At 34.2% G+C, this 23,329-nt stretch overlaps 1 protein-coding gene across 2 annotated transcripts in view; it reads left to right on the top strand.

Moving 5' to 3' along the window:
- Positions 1 to 23,329, top strand: part of THSD7A (thrombospondin, type I, domain containing 7A) — a 382,662-nt gene that overhangs the window by 140,181 nt on the left and 219,152 nt on the right. For both annotated transcript variants that reach the window (XM_012720969.1, XM_012720970.1), the window contains exon 2: positions 12,325 to 13,156. In XM_012720969.1, coding sequence (XP_012576423.1) covers positions 12,325 to 13,156 — 832 coding nt within the window. The remainder of the gene's footprint in view (positions 1 to 12,324; positions 13,157 to 23,329) is intronic.

Below are 23,329 nucleotides of genomic sequence, written 5' to 3'. Positions count from 1 at the left end.
ATTTAATATTCCAGGCACTAGACCTAAGATGATAATGGTAGTATCTCTGAGCTACTCTCTCTCTCTTTTTTCAGTGTTTAATAAGGCAAGGAAAAGTCTTTGAGATCTATAATTGGCCTTTCCCTTTTTGCTTGAAGGTCTCAAATAAATTGTTTCTAGGTCTGAGGAATTTAAGAATTCCCTAAGGCTTTGAATTGTTAGTAACTTCCCCAACCTTGGCTCCATATTGCTATATCCAGAAAGATCCTCTAAGTTCAAATGATTATAGATATAAATATAAAATATGTTGGCTAAATTTGCTCCAGTTTTTTATGTAATTTTAAGGTAAAATACACAATTTAATAAGTACATTCCACATTGCTGTGCAACCATCATCATTATCTGTCTCCAGAAATTTCTCATTATCCCACACTGAAATTCTACATATATAAAAATATAATTCTTCATTCACCCCTCCATCAACCCCAGGTAACATTCTACCTTCTGTCACTATGTTTTTAGCTATTCTAGGTACAGCATATATTTGTGATCATATATTTTTTGTTCTTTTGGTTTGACTTCATTCATTTGGCATGTTTTTAAGACTAATCCATACTGTAGCATATATTAGAATGTCTTCGTTATTTTTAAAGATGTATTTGTGCATATAGAACTGGGGGTGAGATGCAGGGGTTGAGAGGGTTCACCAGAAACAGAGTGGGGAGCAGATCTGGCAGATTGTTGAAGTACACAGCTGAAGGGAGCAGCAGGCCAGACAGGAGAGGTCTGCTGTCCCATATGGGTCATCTCCCTGGCCAGGAATCGAATTCATACTGAAGTGGCTATGGCCAGGCCCTAGAAAATCATTCATTTTTAAGGCTGAATAGTCCATTATATGTATATACCACATTTTATTTATGCATTTATCCATTAATATATGGTTGAGTTATTTGTTTTTTTGTAACAATTTCCTATCATAATGTACATTTTTACTTCCCTATCAGACTACATAATGCATTGTAGCCCCTTACTAGATATTAATTAATAAATAAATGAATTAATAAATGGGATTAGCAATTTACCTTCAAACATGAGCAACTTCACCTGAAAGATATGTTTTTAGAATTATAGATGGGCTTGGTTTGAGATGTATAGGAGAAAAATAACATTTTTGATAGCTGTGATACCACTTTTGTCCTATTTAATTCTCTTGGCTCTACCTCCCCTCCTGTCACTCCAGCAACTTCCATTTTTTTATGAGTTTAACCAGGTCCACACAGGTGAAAGCAGACTAGAATTTAGCATGCATTAAATAGTTTACTTTCCCAAAGCTTCTCTGACATGGTAGTACAAGACAATTGCAGAAGCCAACTGTGCAATCAGTCATGCATAACTGAAAATTTTAAGGAAAATTGAGATCAAGGGGTTAATCTTGACCAATGGGGTGAAAGAGAAGTGGATAAATACTTTGTTTTCTCCTTTTCTAGACTGATTTACAATAGCTTATTACTTGAGGGTTATTGGTATTAATATTTTTGCAGTTAGTGGGGGGAATAAAGGGTGAGTTCCTCTAATTAAGGGACACTGACCCAAGGAACAGGGTTAAGGAACCAACAACTTTGGATTCAGTGGCAGCATTGAAGAGTTCCTTATAGATTATAATGATAGTGACGATGGCAACTCAAAAACAAACAAAAAGATAGTTAAGAAGTTTATATCTGAGACAATGTCCAAACCCAGGCCTGAAGGTTACCGTGACTCCAAGTGCAATAAAAAGCAAAAGGAAAGTGAGTCATCCCACATCTTCCGAATTATCAAAAGGACCAGTGCCCCTCGCAAAGAGGAGGAAATGGACAGCACCCCATAAAGGAAACATCTGCAAGCCCTTATAAAATATGGAGATTAGGGTTTTGGAAATGAAATCTACCCTGGTAGATTAGGGTTTTGGAAATGAAATCTACCCTGGGAAAGATGAGAAGAGATAATAGTTTGGAGAGAGATGAAAAAAAAAAAAACCTACATGTGAGAACATGGTTTTAGTTAAGTTTAAATTTTTTCCCTTTGTTGAAAACATTTTCTCTTTTTTTTTTTCAAGAAAACCAATGTATGTTTAATTTAAACTTTGTCGTTGGTCTTCTCTCTGCCACCTGCCCTTTAGCCCCACTTTCCAGTGATAGACATGTCAAGTTAATCACTACATTGGCTGCTGCATCTTTTTGTCTTCAATGGAAGGTATCCCACAGTTACAAAGCAATCATATTTGAGATGAACACTATGGAAATTTTGCTTGTTACTAAATAGTAGCAAACTGAACAGTAATCAGTATATTCGAGATCCCCTTTTCACCCAGCCTCTCCATTACTTGCTATTGGATGAACTATTTATGTGTACCATTATCAGAGGTGTGAGAAAATATCTCACTATGGTTTTGACCTGAATCTCTCTTAGATTTTTTTAACATTCCTCTGAACATCTTACTGACCCACTATATTCATGGCAGGCTGGTTGGATTTGGTGACTAAGAAGTGCCAAGTATTATAGAATGTCTAATAAATAAGATGACATGACAATTCCAATACCCTGACTGGAAATCTCAGATCTCCCAGTTCATTAGGTATATTTTCTACTTCTCACATTATTGTGGGTGGCTGATTTGCTTCACTTTCTACTAGCTGTAACAAGAATCCCCTTGCTTGGGTTTCCAGTGACATTCTTCTAATTTTTTAAAGTCCTTCGAGGCAGCCACCACTAGGCTTATTCTGTCTCTTAAAAGTACCTTCGTCTTTTCTCACCTTCCTCATCATCATTCCGGCTCTTTCCCCTTGCCTTGCACTAATAGTTCTAATAAATAACACTCAGAGTTTAGGTGTTTGGTTATGAGAGCATACCACTTTCAGTTACCAAAATCTGTGGTTGGTGCAAATTGCAATATAACACATTACCTAGAAATTTAGTAGGCACATCATTAGCAGAGGTAGTTGCCAATATATGTTTTATTTTATTTTACTACTTCTGTAAGTACAAAATCTGGAAGCCCAGCTAGGTTATCAGACTGAGAGTCTCTCATGAGATTATGGTCAGACATTGGCTAAGCCAGTGATTGTCCAATGGTTTGGCTGGTTCTGAAAAGTTTGCTTTCAAGGAGATCACACAGCTATTCTCAGGAGATCCATTGTCTTTTCAAAAAGCTGTTTGGATAGCCTCATCACATCACAGTTGGCTTCTGTAAGAAAATCAAATAATAGAAGACAAGTCAGAAGTCAGAGTAACTTTTTTTGACCTAGAATTTTTTTAAGTTATGGACCATTTTTCTGCAGTATCATACTGGTTTCACAGGCTTGCTCTGTTCATTGTCAGAGGAAGTTGTAGAAAGGTATGAGTGCCAAGATGCCATTTTGGAGGCTCTGCCACCTTGGAGACTGGCTACCAGAGCACCTTTGCATTCAGAAAACATTGTATCTTATCACATTGGCATACCTTGCCACTCCCTTTTTGCTTTAGTCTTGATCCATGTAACCAATTCTTACATAAACCACTTACATGCAAACTTCTGTCCCAAATTCTTCCTTTAGGGTAACACCAGAAAAGAGAGCATGCTTTTAAATGTAATTGGCTGTGTGAAGACTTACTGTTTTTATGAGGGGACCCTGGGATGAAGTGAAGGTTATAAATGATAGGAGCCCATATCTCTAAAGACCCCATTGATTTGGCTCCATTTTTGTCCACTCAGATAGCTGAACTGTATATGCATATTTTTCCAAAGGTACATTGGAAAATATGTGTGTATATGTATATATATATGTGTATGTGTGTGTGTATATATATATATATATATATATATATATTCCAGTATATTCATGTGTGTATTTTCCAGTGATAATTCATTTTTGGATATTGTACCAAGCTCTATAGTTTGACATGGCTAGATAGTTTTGTACATTTCAATGGCCTTGAAGAAATCATAGGGCCTTAGTGTCATGCAATGCATCATGAAAAAAAAACAAATTATTTCAAACAATGGCAGCAAATATATTTATGAGATTTGGCGTTGCTACCTTAAATCCATTATCTAAAGCACTGAAAGACTATTAATTATTTTGGCATCTCTTCAATCCTGTTGAGTTTACATATTTGTTAGGATCAACAATTTATATCCTTGTTTTGTAAATAATCAATCATATGTATACTGATATCCCATAGAACTCTCAAGTTAGTTTTTAGTTTGGTAATTATTTGTCATGTGAGAGGAAGTGGGCATTGTTACATTGTTTTGTAAACAGACAGTGCAACTTCTTATATATCCCTTTTAATTTTTGATGTGTGTTTGATGTGAGGTAAAACTCTTAGTAAGACTTTTTGTTTGTTTCTTGTAGTCAGAGTACTAGCAAATTTCATAATCATGGAAGGAAAATACTCTATGTAAAACATGTCCTGAAAAATACTTTAATTAAATTGATCTGGACATCCCAATATTTGGATGGATATTATTCATATAATTCGAAGCTTTTCATTATGACAACATGAATTAATTATCTCAATTGCTCAAATATTGCTAATGTAACTTTCTTCTGAGATTCTGCATGAAATAGAAATATTGTGGATGCTTATGACATTGTTTTACTTATGTCTGAAAAGATCTAATCTTCCTAATAGTATAACTTAATCTTATTTGTTCTTAATATCTAGTTGTTAGAATGTTTCCCAACCCAATAAAATCATTATTGTTTAAAAAAAAGTTAGCACTTATTACAAAAGTCATGTAAGATCACACATGTGAAATATGTATAAAGTATAAATAATGTGTACTATACAAATAATAAAAGGTAGGAATAGAATGAAATATAGCAGTATAATCTAAGAATATGGTGTGTACGTACTTCTCATTGCCATGTGTCGATACAAATAAGTATCTTTAAATCATAGCTTTGTATGAATATGTACCATATTCTTGGTAAAATTACCTAACTATGTAGATGATAAAATATTCAGAAGTCTGCCTTGCACATGCTCAATATAAATCCTTGATGGATTTAGTGTATGTGTTAAATATAACTCTAATGAGGATGAAGTTTTTTTACAATCTTACAAATAATCATGTATTTATTTATATCCATTCTTAAAAGTATCCATTTAAGTCTGAGTAAAAAGAAGCAGCAGATAATTGTTAGTGAAAAATTGTTACATATCAAAAAACAGAAAATATAAAAAAAGTCAACATATACATTCAGGAGAAAATACATTATAAAGTTCATAGAAAATCTTGATAATAAATACATTGAGATTAAATTTAAATTAAACTATAGCAAAACACAGCTAGAAAAATGTAAAATCTAATTGAAGAAATCACAGAAGAGGGTATAATCATGTTCAAAGTTATATTAATAAAAACTTATTAGAACAACCTGAATTTGAATTTATCAGATTTATAAAAATTATAACAATGCTGATTAGGGTATAGTGACTGGATGTTGATCTCTCCACAGTTTTCTGAAAAATCAATTGTGCACCATATATTTAAAAACCCAAAAATTGTCATAATCTTTGACAGTCATTTTAGTGAGATCTAACCTAAAGAAATTATCACTGATGCATAAGACTTTAAAACAGTAAATGACATGAAAATATGGATTGTTTTGTGTGAGAACTGGGCAATTTTTAATCACAAATATTCCTTATAATATTGATGTCAGTTTATGGTGCATATAGTATTGAGATGATAGAAATTAATGACATGATTCTTATTACATTACTCTTTACAAATGAAGGAATCAGAACTCAGAGAGGTTAAGGGATTCTCTTAAGAGAGATCAAACATGATATAACCTGAAAATAGGTTACTATATTTGGCAACTGTAAAATCAGCTCTCCTAGTCACTGATTCTTCATTCAATGTCTCATCAGATTTGAAGAGCTAGTTCTAATTTTATACATTTAATTTGCTATTCTTATATAATTCCTTATTAAAGTTTAATTACTTATTGAAGATGAAAGCTCAGCTTGACTTCACAGTACTATCTCTTTATCCACCAAACCCATGTCATTTGAGAGTTATATTTTAAATTAAATTAAACCTCAAGTCAAAGAAGCTCTGAGTTTTCCTTCTGCTTTTTTTTTAAATGATCTTTTAGTCTATTTTAGATAAGTAAGCATTCAAAATTCAATTGTTTTTGTGTTCACAGATTTCTACAGAAGGGTCTCAAATTATATGTATGTGTACATATAATCAAATCAATTAGTATGATATTGATTGACATAAGATTACCAATCTATGGGATTATTTCAAAATAGACATTTAAATACCCACAGCAAAAATCCTTTGAAATGATGAAATGAGTATCAAAGAAACAAAATTATCTCTCAGTACTGAAAAGAAGAGTAAGGATAATATCACTAATTCAGAAACTTTCAAGTTTTTCTGGAAGTTACAGTATACAGATTAAATTTAAAGGAATAGAGACTTTATAGTCAAAATACTCAAATATGGCTTCTTTGAGGAAAATTCCCATAGTAGAATCTGAAATCTGTGAAAAATAGAAGTCTGTACCTATTGTGGAAAAATTGTGCTCTTAAATTGCTGAGGGGAGGACAGACTGGTACCTTTTTGGATAATACTAAATATATCTAAAATGTGAAAATTAGCAAGATTTTTCACTTATCAGATGAACACAAAACAATGGTTGCTCATCACTACATTCTTTATAAAATTCAAAATGATTTTAATTTTTATTTATTTTTGTAAAATGATTTATTTATACATATAAGAATGGGAAATAGGCAAGAGGTGCAGGGGCTGTGAGAGGATTCACCAGAGTGAGTGGGGAGCAGAACATCCAGATTCATGAAGTACACTGCTGAGGGGAGCAGTGGGCAGGTCAGGAGAGGTCTGTTGTGCCATGTGGTCACCTCTGGGGCAAGCAGGGATTGAACTCATGCAGAAGTGCTGTGCTTTAACCTGCTGTGCCACCAGGGAGGGCCTTCAAAATGATTTTTAAAAAGACCAAAATTAGAATCTCGCAAATACAATAGCAGTTTGATAAATCATGGTAAATCAGTACAACCAACATACAAAGAGATTAATTTTCATAGCATATTGTGAAATAATGAAACAGATTATAAAAGATTGTGGAATACAATCCCAAGTTTATTTAATCTTAATTGCCTAGATGAATGACAGCAAAATATAAAGAATAGTTATCACTGATTTTTAAGGTTTCTTATTTTGTTTCTGATTAATTTTCAGTGATTTCTAAATTTTTCTAGACCAATTTGCTAGAGTAAAGCAAGTAGTTTTTTTAATTTCTATGACTTGTGAATTTTACAATTACAATATTGTAAAATTGCAGCATTCAAGAGACAGAAATTAGTATATAGCTAAGCTGTCCCATGCATTCCTTGATATTAGTGAACTAGGACAATCTGTTCCTTAACCCAATCCAGAAGGGGAAAATACACTATCTCTTATAAGGGATATAAACATATTTAGTCAAATAAGAAACTGGCTCATTTGAAAGTTTTATGGCAAACAAGGACACAAAGTAGTTTGCATAATTTTCTCATGCTCTTTTTATAGCGTTTATCTTTTATAAGGCTCTTTGGAACAGTTGCTGGCCACCTGTCAATAATGTGGCCTTTTATAGACTCAATCTTTTATTGTTTTCATGTCCTTGACATATAAAAAACAGTCTTAGAAGAAGCCAATGTTGAATATGGTAGACAAAATACTAATTTCAAATTTAAAAGACTGTCTTTTATAGACTGAAATAAAGAGTTTTGAATGACATGAAGAGAATAGACATATTATGAAATCCTCCTTGGCAGGTATAAAAATAAATCCATTATTTTATCGACAGTTTTGGAAAGTGAGTTAAGAATTACACTGAAAACACTAATGTATAGAAAGCTAAGCCAAGTAGCATTCACTTAAAGGTTTTATAGCATTTTTGCATAATGTTACAGTAATTCCAAGTGAAAATACTTTTATTGTGAGTCTATAGACTACATAAATATGAGTTTATAAACAACTGCTTTAATTATTTTTTAGTGGAATAAGACAAGTAATATTTCTTGGTGTATATAAAACCTGTCAAACTAAGTGAAATAACTGTATTTTTTGCCCTACATCCTAGAGCTGCTTTGCATGATACTTAATGAATACAATTCTACAAATCAGTATGCTGCAAGAATACATTTCCATTCAAAAGGGATTTTATTTAAGATCTTACTTATAAAGCTACCAGTCCTTTGTTTTTACAATTAGATTCCAGGTTTCCTTTACATAATTATTCATAATTATTAACAAGAACAATAAATGAAACATTTTGAAACAATGGAAATGCTTTTTGTTCATATTGAAACATATATACCCCTACACACACACACACACACACACACACACACACACACCCCACATCACCCTTGCAACACTGCCACTTTTCACTGTGAGTAATGTGAAACCAGGCTACAGTTTAACATTTATGCAGAGAAATAGTTAAATATCACTTTCTTCTATTGTACTTTGGAGAGGACTTTGTTTTCCTTGATGGAGTGTACATATTGTGCTTTCACATTGGCAGAACATCTGTACTTGTTGTAACATGGTAGCTAATTGGGCTAACAATTCTTAGCTGTCAAGAGTCAGTTTACAGTCCCCTTTCTGTTCAGTATGTGATTATTTTAAGACCGCTTGGAGGCCAGAAGTAGACAGCCCTTCATCTAGTGTACAGTGGTGAGGATCTGATCTTTCAAAAGGTCTGTTAATTGGACACACATGAAATACCCAAGGTGCAATGAAAGATAAGACAGCAGTTAAAGCCTGGAAAGTGAGTGACTTTTCATTGGTTCAATTGTGATTATATTGCCACCTCTATATTCATTGGCGTCTTCATGCATTTCATTTTCCTTTAGCCTCAATGGATATTTTTATAGATCTCCTTGGAATTTTCTCATAAAATTCTTTTCTAACTCTTCTGGTTACTTTGAATAAAATAAACCCAGTGGTGTTATCTGTGAATAACTGGCTAGAGAAATCTGTGATAAAATTGTTGAAGTGGAAATTGAAAGGTTTTGTATTTGAACACATGCTTTTCCTGAAGTTACCTAGCAAACTTTAGAAGTGCTTACTTATCAGTGTATATAAAGAAGTCGTTTCCTTGAGCTAACTCTTTCTGCTGCCATTGACATCCATTGTGTATTTTCTTGGATATAAAGAGCTACTGAGTAAGTGTAATTTTTTTAACAAAGTGATTGAAAAAAAATTCATTCAAAAGCTAGCCATGAAAATGTAGACATGGCCAAATCAAGTGTTGGAGAAGACAACAAAAATTTTTCCACAAGGGTTCTTAGAGTCAGTCTAATATGACAAGCAGATATTTTTCAGACAAATATTCAATAAACTGACACGGTAATGACCATTGTGTATGAAAGATATGCAGTGTGTTCTGAGAGTGGAAAAATGGAATGCTGTCTATTTGGGACTCATTAACTATGAATCATTTTCAAAGTGATCACTTTTATTTTAGAATATATTTAGACATAAGCCTGAAGTTTTGCTGATTTGACTTAGGAGAGTTTAACTATTATCTATCCCTTATGTTGTTTAGGATAATTTTCAAATTTAATAGCTAGTGTTGTCTGGTTCTGCTTCACATTTTTGGGTATCCTTTCCAGGAAAAAAAAAAAAAACTACTTTTGGCGTATGTGCTTTCCTTACTAAACAATGATATCCAAACTTGATGTGAGTTCATATTTGTATGTTCAGATTTCTGTAATAAAATTTACCTTCATTAATTATTTAAAGTGTATCTTTACTAATATACTAATACAATTCTGGCACACAAAAGAAATCATCCTTTACCCCTCTGGGTTCTTCTGGTATTGGACAGGTGATGGAAACAGCAACAGATGGATTAGCAAAGGAAAACCAATCAATTTAATGACATACATATGGAACATTTACATGGTTGTAAATTCTAAAGAATAATAGAGAGAACCAGGGATACTCATCCTGCTTTTTGACATCTGGGGCATCAAGGACAAAGAAGGGGAGACTTCACATGACAGAAGAGAAGGAGTAACCTTGTCCTTACTCCAAAAGTAAATACAAGAGTCTAAGATGTTTTACTGATAAACCCTGAAAATGGATGAAACCCCTCCACCAAATACTTTTTTCTATGACATAAAATGAAGAACAGTGAGTGCTTCTTCTACTAGATAAAGGACAGAAACTTTTGATGTAATGATCCTTCTTTAGTAATATATTATTCTTGACTATCTGCTGGCTCATAGAACCTAATTGACCTCTACCTTCTATACCAACTTGACAAGAAACTTAGTGGGACCTATTGGGGAAAATCTATCTGATCTTTTTAAGGAGACTGACCCCTAAAGTCTACCTGAAAATTACAATAAAATATATTAAAGATTATGAAGTATGAAATGTGTATGCTGCACATCCAGTACTTACTTTCATTTAATAATGATGAATACAATATTTGCAGTAAGTCTCTTCTACTCTGTGCTCTTATTCCTTTTGCAATAAATTTCTCATAATTGTCAACATCTTATAGTTAGACAAAATTAAATGTTCATTTTAAATATAAGGATAGTCTTTACATTTTATTCTTTGTAGATTGTTTTGTATAGAAATATCTAAACCTCAAGTTCTACAGTCTAGGATAAATTAGATTATTTAAAGTCATATCTGGAATCTAAAATCCAGGATTGTTTTATTATTCATTAGAATGTGAAGTTAGCTAATCACTTCTTTTTTTATATCCTGTTACTCTCATCCATAAATTGAATCAGTTAATCTAGTCTAGTGTTTCATATCTCTGCAACATAAGCCCCTTGTAGGGCTTATCCTATGCAGAATCTCAATACATACAACAACAATAATAATAATGGAACTCTTAAAGAAACACCAGTAGGTACAGAGATATTAGGGTCATACTAAGGGAGCCTGGAGTCCCAAAAACCCTATCTCCTGTCCCTCAGCTTCCCACACATCCTATAGAATGAAGATAACCTTATGCTAAATCAACTGATTTTGTGAACTATACCATGTAATTATATAATTTTCCTTAAAATTCCAGAATACTGTAATTCTAAATTTTGTAAATTGATATTTATAGAAACATTGAAAAAATCATATTATTTACCTTAAAAACATATATATAAATGCAGGAAGCCCACAGGGATTACAAGTGAGATGGAAAAATGCACAAAATGATATAAAAATAAACTATTATATTATTTAAAAAAAAAAAAAATATATATATATATATATATATATATGCAGGGCCCTCCCTGGTGGCACAGCAGGTTAAAGCACAGCACTACAAAGCTAAAGCCATTTCAGCATGAGTTCGTCCTGCCCAGGGAGGTTACCCACATGGCATGGCAGACCTCTCCTGACCTGCCCACTTCTCCCCTCAGCAGTGTACTTTATCTGTTGGCCTGTTCTGCTCCCCACTCTGTCTCTGATGAATCCTCTCACCATCCCTGCACCACTGTCCTGTACCCCAGTTCTGTATGCATAAATAAATAAATCTCAATATATATTCATATATATACACACACATACATATACATATTCATGATATCTCTGTCATCCCTAGTAGTTTATTTAGAAAATGAATAAACTGATAAAAGCCAAAATACCCCTTTTATGTTCAGAAAATTGCAGGTCTTTATATTTAACTTCACTGGGGGAAAGGTATGAGAACAATTCATTTGAGAATTAAATATAAAGGCAGGATGTACTTAAATGAAGATTTTTCACTTCCCAGCTTTGGTGACCAGAAAGAAAACAACTTTTGTAAGGATACAAATTTATAGTTATTAGACTCTTGAAGTCCTGTTTTATAACAATGGAAAATGAGGTGAAAAGGAGCACATTCTACAACATAATTAATTACTCAGGGGAGAAAAGCTGCAGTATACAAAGTTCTTCCAACGGAGTCATCTCTTTGCCAGTTACTGAAATGACTTTGATGATTATGAGGCAGGAATAATGGGTTTTCACTGTGACTAATTCTGATGACCTTTATGAACAAGGGTTCTCTACATAAAATTAAGGAAGTGAATACCAGGAAACTTTTAATAATCCCAAAAGGACCCAGAGTAAAATTGTCCTAGCAGTTACCTTATATAGACTCTGTGACACAGTTCCCCTTTTGCAAAAACATTGAGTCCAGATCATTATTTTCCAGCAGTGATGTACAGAGACCTACTTTATAACACTTTAGGGAAGTTAATGTACTAGATCTTGAAATGCCTTTCTGGAAGGTGAAGTCTTTTCATTTTCTTCTAGTACCACTGTTAAATTAACTCTTGTCTTCTTTTTAGGTCCATGGGGCCGATGCATGGGAGATGAATGTGGTCCAGGAGGCATTCAGACCCGGGCTGTGTGGTGTGCTCATGTAGAAGGGTGGACAACATTACATACAAACTGTAAGCAGGCGGAGAGACCCAACAACCAGCAGAATTGTTTCAAAGTTTGTGACTGGCATAAAGAATTATATGACTGGCGGCTAGGACCATGGAATCAGTGTCAGCCAGTGATGTCCAGAAGCATAGAGAAACCCGTTGAGTGTACTAAGGGAGAAGAAGGCATTCAGGTGAGAGAGATCACCTGTATCCAGAAAGAAAATGACATTCCTGCAGAGGATATCATTTGTGAATACTTCGAACCCAAGCCTCTCCTGGAACAAGCCTGCCTCATCCCCTGCCAACAAGATTGCATTGTGTCTGAGTTTTCTGTCTGGTCAGAATGCTCCAAGACGTGTGGCAGCGGCCTCCAGCACCGGACCCGGCATGTCGTGGCACCCCCCCAGTTTGGCGGCTCTGGCTGCCCAAATTTGACAGAGTTTCAGGTGTGTCAGTCCAGCCCATGTGAAGCTGAAGAGAGCATGTACAGCTTGCATGTGGGTCCGTGGAGCACGTGTTCCATGCCCCACTCCAGGCAAGCGCGACAAGCAAGGAGAAGAGGAAAAAATAAGGAACGGGAGAAGGACCGAGGGAAAGGAGTGAAAGATCCAGAGGCCCGTGAACTTATTAAGAAAAAGAGGAATAGAAACAGACAGAACCGACAAGAGAACAAATTTTGGGACATCCAGATTGGATATCAGACTAGAGATGTTACGTGCATCAACAAGACTGGAAAAACTGTTGATCTAAGGTAACATTTTATTACTATTAACTAAATGTGTCTGTTATGACCATAGTTGAGAAGGTACTTAAGACTTGTTGTGCTAGTCCTAGAATGTGTATATGCATCCCGAAGTACAATGTTTTCACCTTAGGGCATCGATGATGATGTAAGTTTTCTGACATTGCTCCTGTTATGTTCGGGCGCTGATCGACTTGAGGTAATTTAAATTTTACTTTCCAAAGCTATGGCATGAGCAATTCTCTATGAAATGATACTGCTTCTTTAGGCCAGTAGTACTGTTTCCACCTATAATTTAGAGATGACAGTTTTGGAAATACTGAGTTCTGTTGAATATGTTGGTGAGAATCAGGCACAATTTACCCTAGAAACAAAATCTGCACTGTAGGAGTAACTCCTAAGAATAATTCCTTTCACATTTTGTAAAGTAGTATAACTCTCCAGAGAAAAAAAGGGGGACCAACAAGAAGTAAGGTAAGTGGAGGGCTTAATTGTAAATAGCGTCATTTAAAAAACATGTAATTAATTGGCTTCATTTTCTAGATAGAAATTGTTTGTCAAATTATGTCTGAGCAAATAATGCATGTATTATGAATAACTTTCTCCTGTATGATTTATTTATTGTGAATATATTCAGTGAGGACTATTCATTGAAGATTATCTAAAGGATATGATGTTCTCTGGGTATTCTAAATTTTATTCCTGGCTAAGCCAGACCATCTGGGAGTGGCTTATCTGGGTAATTTGCATAATTGCCTTTTCTGAAATATTTATGTAGTTATGATTTGAACTGAACTGAGAAATTACAGTAACACCTCAGGATTGTATATCATGTTTATTGTAAAAATGACACTGAAAGTGTCATCTACTCCATCACACAGTCTGTTTGCTTAATTAAAAATATATAAAATAAATTTCACCAAAGTTTCAACCCGTATGTTGAAGACTATCCTCTGAATAATCTTATAGCCCTGGAAGTCTCATAAGAGATCCTATTTTTCTCTTAACTTTGGCTGTTTGAGAAGGTAAATAGGACTGTGTAGCATGTGTGTTGTTTACTAACACATGCCACTGGCTTATTATTTTTTTACTCTTATTATTTTCCTTTACTCCTTCCTACCTAGTGATTTTGTTATCCATTGATTTTTAAAAGCTGGTTTAAAGCCTTTTCAGAGAAGGATATAGTTTAAATAAGTACAGAAACAAACAAGTGATTCATTTCTCTAAGACAATGACTTTTCTTAGCATTGCTTTTTTCTGGATGCTAATTTCAGGATATTTGCTTTTGCTTCTCTTTTGGCTTACCAACTGTATTTTCCCCCAAGAGTACATTTGCTCTCTCTCTATCTGGAATCTTCAGTCTAGCTTCTTTTCTGGTTTTCAAGTGGCTGATTGTCCTTGTTCAACTGTTTTTATTCTCTAGATTTCTACAACCTCTGAGCTCTGTGTATGTGTGTATGCGTATGTGTATTCCCCTTGCATACTGTGCCCCAAGCATTTTTGATTCCATTGCATTCTTCTCTGGAAATCTTTATTCTGGAGAATTCTTGATCTTTTTCCTGAAATATTATAGTTACATTAGTTACTCGACTCCTACAAAGTAATTGAATGAACCTCCAAGGCAAATTGAGTTGTCTTCTGTTATTAGTAGATTAATGGGCTATAGATATTTAATTTCATCTTGCTACTCACTTAAAAGTATAATTAAGATAGTAGCTACCACTGCATAGAGACTAATATTGTCATCTAGTTGTTTGAAATAAGAATAGAATTTAATATGTATAGCATACTTGTCTGGTACATATATTTTACTAGAAATATCTATTTTAATGCAATTATAGTTGCATGAATATTATGAATCTGGTTATAAATTAAATCTCATCTATACAAATTGACTACTTATATTTCCATTATTTCAGAATTAATAGGAGAATATACATGAATAAACATACATTGATTTTAAAAAATTAGACATTAAGGACATAGTGAGCAAGTGAAAGAAATAAGAGATTTTGATTTATAACTTGCTCAAGCATGACACTATCAGTTTCAATTATAAAATGAAGAGTAAATGAATAATATAACAAAGAGCATCAAAAACAAAGTATTTGACCTCATATCAAATTTAAAAACAATTTTATCATATCTTAGGATAAAAATAATACTTTTTACACATATACTATTGACATGATATCAATTTACATATGTTTATATATGATATGTATGAGTCAGAGGTAAGAGTTTACATCTCTTTGGATTATATAACCACAACACACCCACCACCAAGGTAGAAGCATAAAACATCCTACTATAATAACTAAATTTACCAAAATAAACCTAAGAATCTTAGGAAGCAGTACATAGGCAAATAAAAATAATTTTGGCAGAATTATTGCTAAAACTTCTAAGTTAAAGATGACAGATCTATCCTGCTTTCTTCTTTCAAATAGACTAAAGTCAGTAAGAACGAAAAACACATTTTACGATAATAAGTACAATTACAGTTCCAAAGCACAATTTGAATTTTTGCCCAATGTGGTGAAATTAGACTTGAAGGAAGAAACTTATATCTCTGCAGCTTTCATAGACATTCACAAACTCTAAGAGTAGTCTGAGTTTCTAAGGTTCAAAATCAAGGAACCTGAGTTGTTTGTGAAATGGCTGCTGAAGCATCATTGAATCCTGTTAGAAAACAAAATGGGCTTCAGCCACTATAAAAAGCTTGTGAATGTCCCTCAAACTACTAAAAATGGACCTATCAAATGACCCAGCAATTCCACTGCTAGGAATCTACCCAAAAGACACAAAAACATTAATTCAAAAGGATACCTGCATTCCTGTGTTTATTGCAGCACTACTTACAATAGGTAAGATATGGAAACAACCCAAAAGTCCAAAAATAGATGCCTGGATCAAGAAGATGTAGTATTTATACATAGTGGAATACTATTCAGTAATGAAAAAGATAAATGTATGCCATTTGCAGCAACATGGCTGGAACTAGAAGGTATTATGCTCAGTGAAATAAGTCAGAATGAAAAATAAAAATACCAGATGGTTTCAATTATAGAAGGAATATAGGCAAACCAAATAAGGGATAATGGGAAAAATAATAACAGTAAAAAAATTAACAGGTGACTGTAAATCAGAGACATTCTGTAGGAAAGGAGGAGGAAGAGGGATTATAACAGGTCTGGAAAGAACACAAGGGACTATGGCATGGTGCACCAGTGAATTAGTGGTGGGAAATCTGTGGGGGTCTACACCTGAGAGGAGAAAGGAAACATTGTATAAAAATCAACAATGGTGTAAAATATGCATAAATAGATGAATTATGTAAAAAAAGAAAAAATGGCAAAATGGGAATTATTTCTACATCAAGTATTGATATAGGCACATTAACTTTGTGTCTACCCACTCTACTGAGTAATTTATTGTTTATGTTTTCAATTATCTTGCATTTTCTAAAACATCTAGGAGTAAAAACCTTAACATTCCCACCTATTTTCCAGTTTTCATTTTTCCCCCTTTAAGCATATTGACTAGCATGTACCAGTTAACATTATAGGATAAAAGAAACAAATGATTAAAATATTCCATTTGAAATAGTAAAAAAAAAAATTCTGTAAATGAAATCTATTATAAAAATACTAACAGACGTAGAAAAAGTAAAATAATCTCTCTATAACATTCAAAAAGCAATATAACATGCCACTGGTCTATATACATATACTTTGCTACTATAAAACTAATGAAAGAAGGGGGGAGCATGCACAAAATGCCAGAAAAATTCTGAAAATAAAAGTATATTAAAAAAACAGAAAACAATTAAATATATCATATTTTATTGCAATCACAATTTTATATTCATGGGTGGATAATCCTTTTAAACAAAAGAGGATCTAGAAAAAAAAACTGATCTCTAAGTCTCTATAGTGTGTTGTCAGGGTAAGGGAACATTTTCAGCTATTTAGAAAAAAGACATAATTTAATTCATCTTATTTTCATTTGTGGACATTACTTCTTCCTCTAAAGGAATAAGAAGAATAAATACTAAAAAAAAAGGAAAAAAATGGTTTCCCTTCATCACTTGTTATGCCACAGAAAATTCCAGTATCATTTAATACTTTAAAAGTATTACTAAATACTACAAGAAAGGCTAAATCATGTAGTCTTCATTCTTTGTAAGCCTTGACAGAAGTTTGTCTATTTTCAGACAACCAGATTTCACTTCTATTAGTCTTTTTGACTGTCTTTGATTTATGTTGCACTTATTTATGCAATTTGTTTCTATCAGCTTTTGGTTTGGTTTTGTTCATCTTTTTCTAGTTCCTTGAGGTAAGTAATCATATTTGTTGAGTTCCTTTTGCTGTTTCCCATAGATTCTAGTAATAGAACCTCATTTTCATTTGTCTCAAAAAAATTGTTTTTTTTTTAATATTTATGCATACAGAACTGGGGTACAGGCCAGAGATGCAGGGACAGTGAGAGGTTTCACCAGGGACAGAATGGGGAGCAGTTTAGGAAGATCAACAAAGTACACTGCTGAGGGGAGCAACGGGCAAGACAGGAGAGGTCTGCTGTGCTATGTGGATCACCTCTGGGGCCAGGGATCGGACTCACACTGAAGTGGCTGCTGGAAGCTTGCAGTGCTGTGTCCTAAACCTTTGCACCACCAGGGAGGACCTCAAAATTTTTTTTTCTTTTAATTTCTTCTTTGTTTGCCTCATTAACCCAATAGTCATTCAGTATTGTGTTGTTCAGTCTCCATATGTTAGAGGTTTTTCCTGACTTTCTTTTTGTGGTTGGCTTCTAGTATGACACCACTATGATTAGAGAAGGCACCTGATGTAATTTAAATCTTTATGAATGTATTGATTCTTTACCTAATATGTAATCAATCCTGGAAAATGTTCCATGTGCATTTGAGAAGAATGCATATTAAACCTTGTTGAAGTACAAGCTCTGAGAATGTCTGTTTACACCCATATGACCTATTTCTTTGTTTGAGTCCTTTCTCTCTCTCTCTCTCTCTCTCTCTGTCTGGTTGATATGTACATTGTTATTACAAGAGGTACTAACGTATTCAGTCACTGTGATGTTATTTCTGATGTCTATTTTCAAATTTGATAGTAATTGTCTTACATGTTTTTGTGCTCTTTCATTTGATGAATTATACTAAAGAGTGTTAAGTCTTCTTGATATATTAATCCCCTAATCATTATATAATAACCATCCCTGTCTGTTGTTACCTCTTTTAGCTAGAAACATATTTTATATGACAAGTGTGACTGTTCCTACCTTCCTTTGGGTCTCATTTGCTTGTAGAATTGTTTTTCCCAACCCTTTCCTCTGAGCCTGTATTTATTGTTGGAGCTCAAGTGAGTTTCTTTGAGACAGCAGAAAGTTGGAATATATTTTCTTATTCAGCCAACATCTCTGTCTATGTATATTGTTTTACAGAAGTAATCTATTTACATTTAGGATGATTATTGATAATTGAGAGTCTGCTCTTTTGTTCTTAGTTTTCTAAGAACAAAACTGTTCTGTTTCCGTGTGTGTGTGCGGGTGTGTGTGTGTGTATGTGTGCTTATAAGTATTCTTCCCATTTAAATACAAGAAACTTCTTTCACCACTTCTTGAAGGGTAGGTCTAGTGTTCGCAAACACCTTCAGCTTCTGTTTGGCTGAGAAGGCCAGTCACTGGTGAAAATGCTGTGTGTAGTGGCTCATGTGACATCACAAGAGTCCTCCATGATCTGCTTCTCTATATTCTGAGTGTTGAGCTATCACCACCTCTTCATCTTGAGACCCAAGCACCTTTTTGTGCACGGTCCAGCACCTTTCCATGCACTCTGGCTTCTGCCCCGGAGACCCCGACTATACTCACTTGCCAGCACGTCTGCATGTATTTCCCTACAGTCAAGGTTGTGCCTCCACATCAGTCAGGTCCCCCTCCCCAGCTCCAGCAGCAAATGTGGAGAGCTGCCTTAAGCCATGACTCTCTGGCCTGGCCATAGTCTCTAGGTGCTGCTCTTCCTCTGTGTTCCTTCTACTCTGTGAGAGTTGTAGTTCCATGTGCAGGAGGCACTTGAGTTTTGCTCCAAGTCATAGGACCCTTGGGGCTGAGTGCTGTCTGGACCATTTTAGATTTTCCTTCTAGGAGAAAAACAGGGATCCTCTGGTGCCACCTTCCCCCTCTAATTTGCCTTTTAACTTTTAAATGTAATTAAAATTCAGTCTTAACATTCCAGATAATAATGCTCAAGTGACTTTCTGGCTTTTTTCTCAACTCATGTGTTGCTAACATACCCTTTCATCATCAAAATAATAGTTGTTAAGCAGATCATTATATTTTTTTCTCAACACAGTCAATCTCTTTATGCATGATTCTTCTCTTAACCTTTGAGTACTACTTTTTGGCTAATCCAGCCTCTTTTAAGATTGATCTCTAGAAAACTGATAGTAAAAGTTGAATATTAGACCGCAGACTTTATTACAGTCTGAAGACTGGCTGAATCCACAAGAGGACTTTAAGTAATGAGGAGAAATGAGAACTAAATAAAATAGAGAAATTTATGTACTCATGGCATGGCCACATACTGTGGAATAAGTCATTAAACTTTCTGAGATTCAGTTTTCTCCTATTTAAATCATATGTGTAGAGGGGGTTTAAAATCTCTAAGTAAAATTTTCCAAGGTTTATTATTCCAGTGAACCCTCAACAATATAATATATATAATATATGGTATATATATTATACATATATTTTATATAGTATAATTATAGTATAGTATACTATAATATAGTATAAGTAAAATATAAGCATAGTGTATTATACTATATATACTATATATTACATGTATATGTATATATGTATATAAAACTGTGGATATTAAATCCTGTATATCTTTCTTGACAGAAAGTTAATTAATTTTTGACATGTTCCATAAATCAGTCCATATTGAAACATAGGGACGATTTATGTGTAGGGCATATAGACTCAGACAGTTCTCAGTCTTGAAAGTAACTGCAAGATTTTTACCCATTTGATGTACTTCATGGTTCCTGAGAGTACATTTTCACTCTATAGCTTTGTGAATCATTGAATTACTGAAATTGCAAATCTTACCAGAAATAAGAGAGCAAATTGTTCACTATGCAATACTGCCTCCTTTTAGGCTATTCAGAATCCATTTATGAAATTATTACTTCTCATGCATAAATAGTAGGCTTTTAGATTTAAAAACTTTCTGTAATATTCAGTGTTGATTTCCCTGCCATATACTCATCCTTTCTCATGAGCTTGTTCAGCAGCCTGCTGGCCGCCTCTAACTAAAGAGATAGAGTCAAGATGCCCATCTGTTCCTTTACTGTTGTAGATGGTAAATCACTAACAAGAAAACTTACTGTTCTCAAAATGTGGAGGTGACTGGGCAGTACTCTGTTTGCCCTTTCGACAACCATGCTTGGCCCTTCCAGATTCCACTTATGGACCTGTAGGCAGATATCTGATAAATATATTAATAGATTTCTTAGCTGTCTTTTTCCTGGTTGAATTCTACCCAATGGGAAGCAGCAGCAGTGTATCAGAGGGTGGAAAGAGGAGAGGTAGTTGTTGATTTGTGTCTTCCTGGATCAGCAGTGGCTATGTTCCTTTAACAAAAGACTACATCCCTGTCCAAGAACTCATTCCTTTACCTCTAAGTCTCCCTCAGGTTCTGATAATATCCTTTCCCTTTGTCTCTAGATGAACTGATAGTTGATAATCCTTGGGTATTTTATCCTCTCTGAGCAATTTCTAACTTCATATCATCCACACTTTTGTTAATAATCCTATTATTAAGCATTTGTTAATTAAGTTATATGAGTTACCAATTCATTTTCTTCTGGCCCTGATGGATAAAATAGTGTAGCTATTATATAATAGTGAAGCTATTATATTCAGAGAAATAGAGCCAGAGAATTACATTATTACTTATTTATATTTAAATAGCTATGTATGTATTTAATTGCCTACTTTTTAATCAATGAAATGCAAGATATTAAGATATTTCATTACTGGAATATGTAGCCACAAAAACAAACCTAAATTGGAGACCATAATCTTAAGAACCCCTTTTCTGTAGAAAGAGAGGCACACAAATGCAGTAAACTATCAAAAATGCCATCTTATGTTTTTATATAGGGAAAAGGCATGCAAGTTACAACTGAGGTAATGAGTTCTTTAAATGATGTTGATAGGATCCAGAATGACCTCATAGAGGAAATACGCGAGTTCAGATTGGTAGGTGTACAAAAAGTAAAAGGGAGTGGTAGAGGGAAATACAGGAATAGCAAGAACAAATGCAGTGAGATTTGCATTGGTTTATTTTACAAGGTCATCATCAGGCATGCAGATTATTCACATTATAAATATTGTGTCATAAAAGGATGAGGAACTACTCTAGAAGATAAACCAGGGAAATGTTGGAGGTCAAGCTTAAATGAATTTTCATGCTCTGTGTATAATTTAACCAATAACAAATATTAAGAAGTTGCTACACTGCACCAGGTAAAAATTTAATTTTTATATAAAACAGAAATTTGATGTTGAAATATATTTAAACGACCGATATGTATAAAATAAAACAGGTATTATATTACAGTTGGCAAAAATTAAATATAAGAAGCTTTAATTGAATTGCTCGGATAACACCCTTTCCTACCAAATAAAAGCAGACTGCAATAAAAAATATTTGATTAGGGTTATCCATCATGCAGCTGCGGATGTTTAAGAGAAGGTACATGTGAAAGCATTTCTTTCTTTCTTTTAATAATATAAGTTTATGGGCCCTCCCTGGTGGCAGAGCAGGTTAAAGCACAGCACTAAGAAGCTAAAAGCATGAGTTCGAGTCTGCCCCGGAGGTGACCCACATGGCGCAGTAGATTTCTCCTGACCTGTCCACTGCTCCCCTCAGCTGTGCACTCTCACTGCCCCTGCATCTCTGGCCTGTATTCCAGTTCTGTATGCATAAATAAAATAAATCTTTAAAAAATAATAATGTAAGTTTATTTTTACATCATTTTATCATTTTGTGCATTTTTTCATCTTAGTTGTAATCCCCATGCACTTCCCATTACCAAATCACCCATGTGCCATCGCCATAGTCCAGTTCATTTCCTTCCCCCCACTGTTTTTGATTCCATTCCCCACTCCACCCCCATAAAATGTCTTTGGTATATAGCTGTTCATTATTATTATTTTCTTGCCTGGTCCGTTATACTGCTATGAGAGAAACTATTCGGTATTTTTCCTTTTCTTTCTGGCTTATTTCAGTAAGCATGATCTTCTCCAGCTCCATCCATGTTGCTGCAAAAGGCATGTGCTTATTTTTTTGGGTTGCTGAGTAATATTTTATGTGTATATATAGCACATCTTTTTAATCTAGTCATCTACTTTTGGGCATTTGGGCTGTTTCCATGTCTTTCCAATTGTAAATAAAGCAGCAATAAACATGGGGATGCAGGTATTTTTTTGAATCAGTATTTTTGTGTCTTTTGGGTAGATACCTAGGAGTGGGATTGCTGGGTCATAGGGAAGCTCCATGTTTTGCAGTTTGAGGAACCTCCAAACATTTTCCCATAGTGGTTGTACTCATTTGCATTCCCACCAGCAGTGCAGGAGAGTTCCTTTTTCTCCACATCCTCGCCAACATTTGTTGTTGCTAGTTGTTTGAAGATGTGCCATTCTCACTGGGGTGAGGTGGTGTCTCATTGTGGTTTTAATTTGCATCTCCATTATTACAAGTGATGTTGAACATTTTTTCATATGCTTGTTGGCCATCTGCATTTCCTCTTTGGAGATGTGTCTTTTTAGCTTTTTTGCCCATTTTTTGATGGGTTTGTTTATTTTTGTTGAGTTTCATCAGCTCTATGTATATCTTTGTGATCAATCCTTTATCACTAGTTTTGTGTGAGAATTTTTTTCCCCAGTCAGTGGGATATCCGTTTGTTTTTTGTAATGTCTTTTTTGCTGTCCAGAAGTTCTTTAACTTGATGTAGTCCCATCTGTTTATCCTTGCCTTCACTATCATTGCATTGGGTGCTCTATCTTTAAAGATGTCGCTGACATCTTTGCTTCCATGTATTTTATGGCTTCCATTCTAAGTCTAGGTCTTTAATCCATTTCAAATTGATTTTT

This window comes from Condylura cristata, unplaced genomic scaffold, assembly GCF_000260355.1.
Source record: "Condylura cristata isolate star-nosed mole 26May11 unplaced genomic scaffold, ConCri1.0 scaffold00005, whole genome shotgun sequence".
NCBI classification, from domain to species: domain Eukaryota; kingdom Metazoa; phylum Chordata; class Mammalia; order Eulipotyphla; family Talpidae; genus Condylura; species Condylura cristata.
The sequence above is the reverse complement of the archived record's forward strand: the minus strand, read 5'-3'. Positions and strand labels throughout refer to the sequence as shown.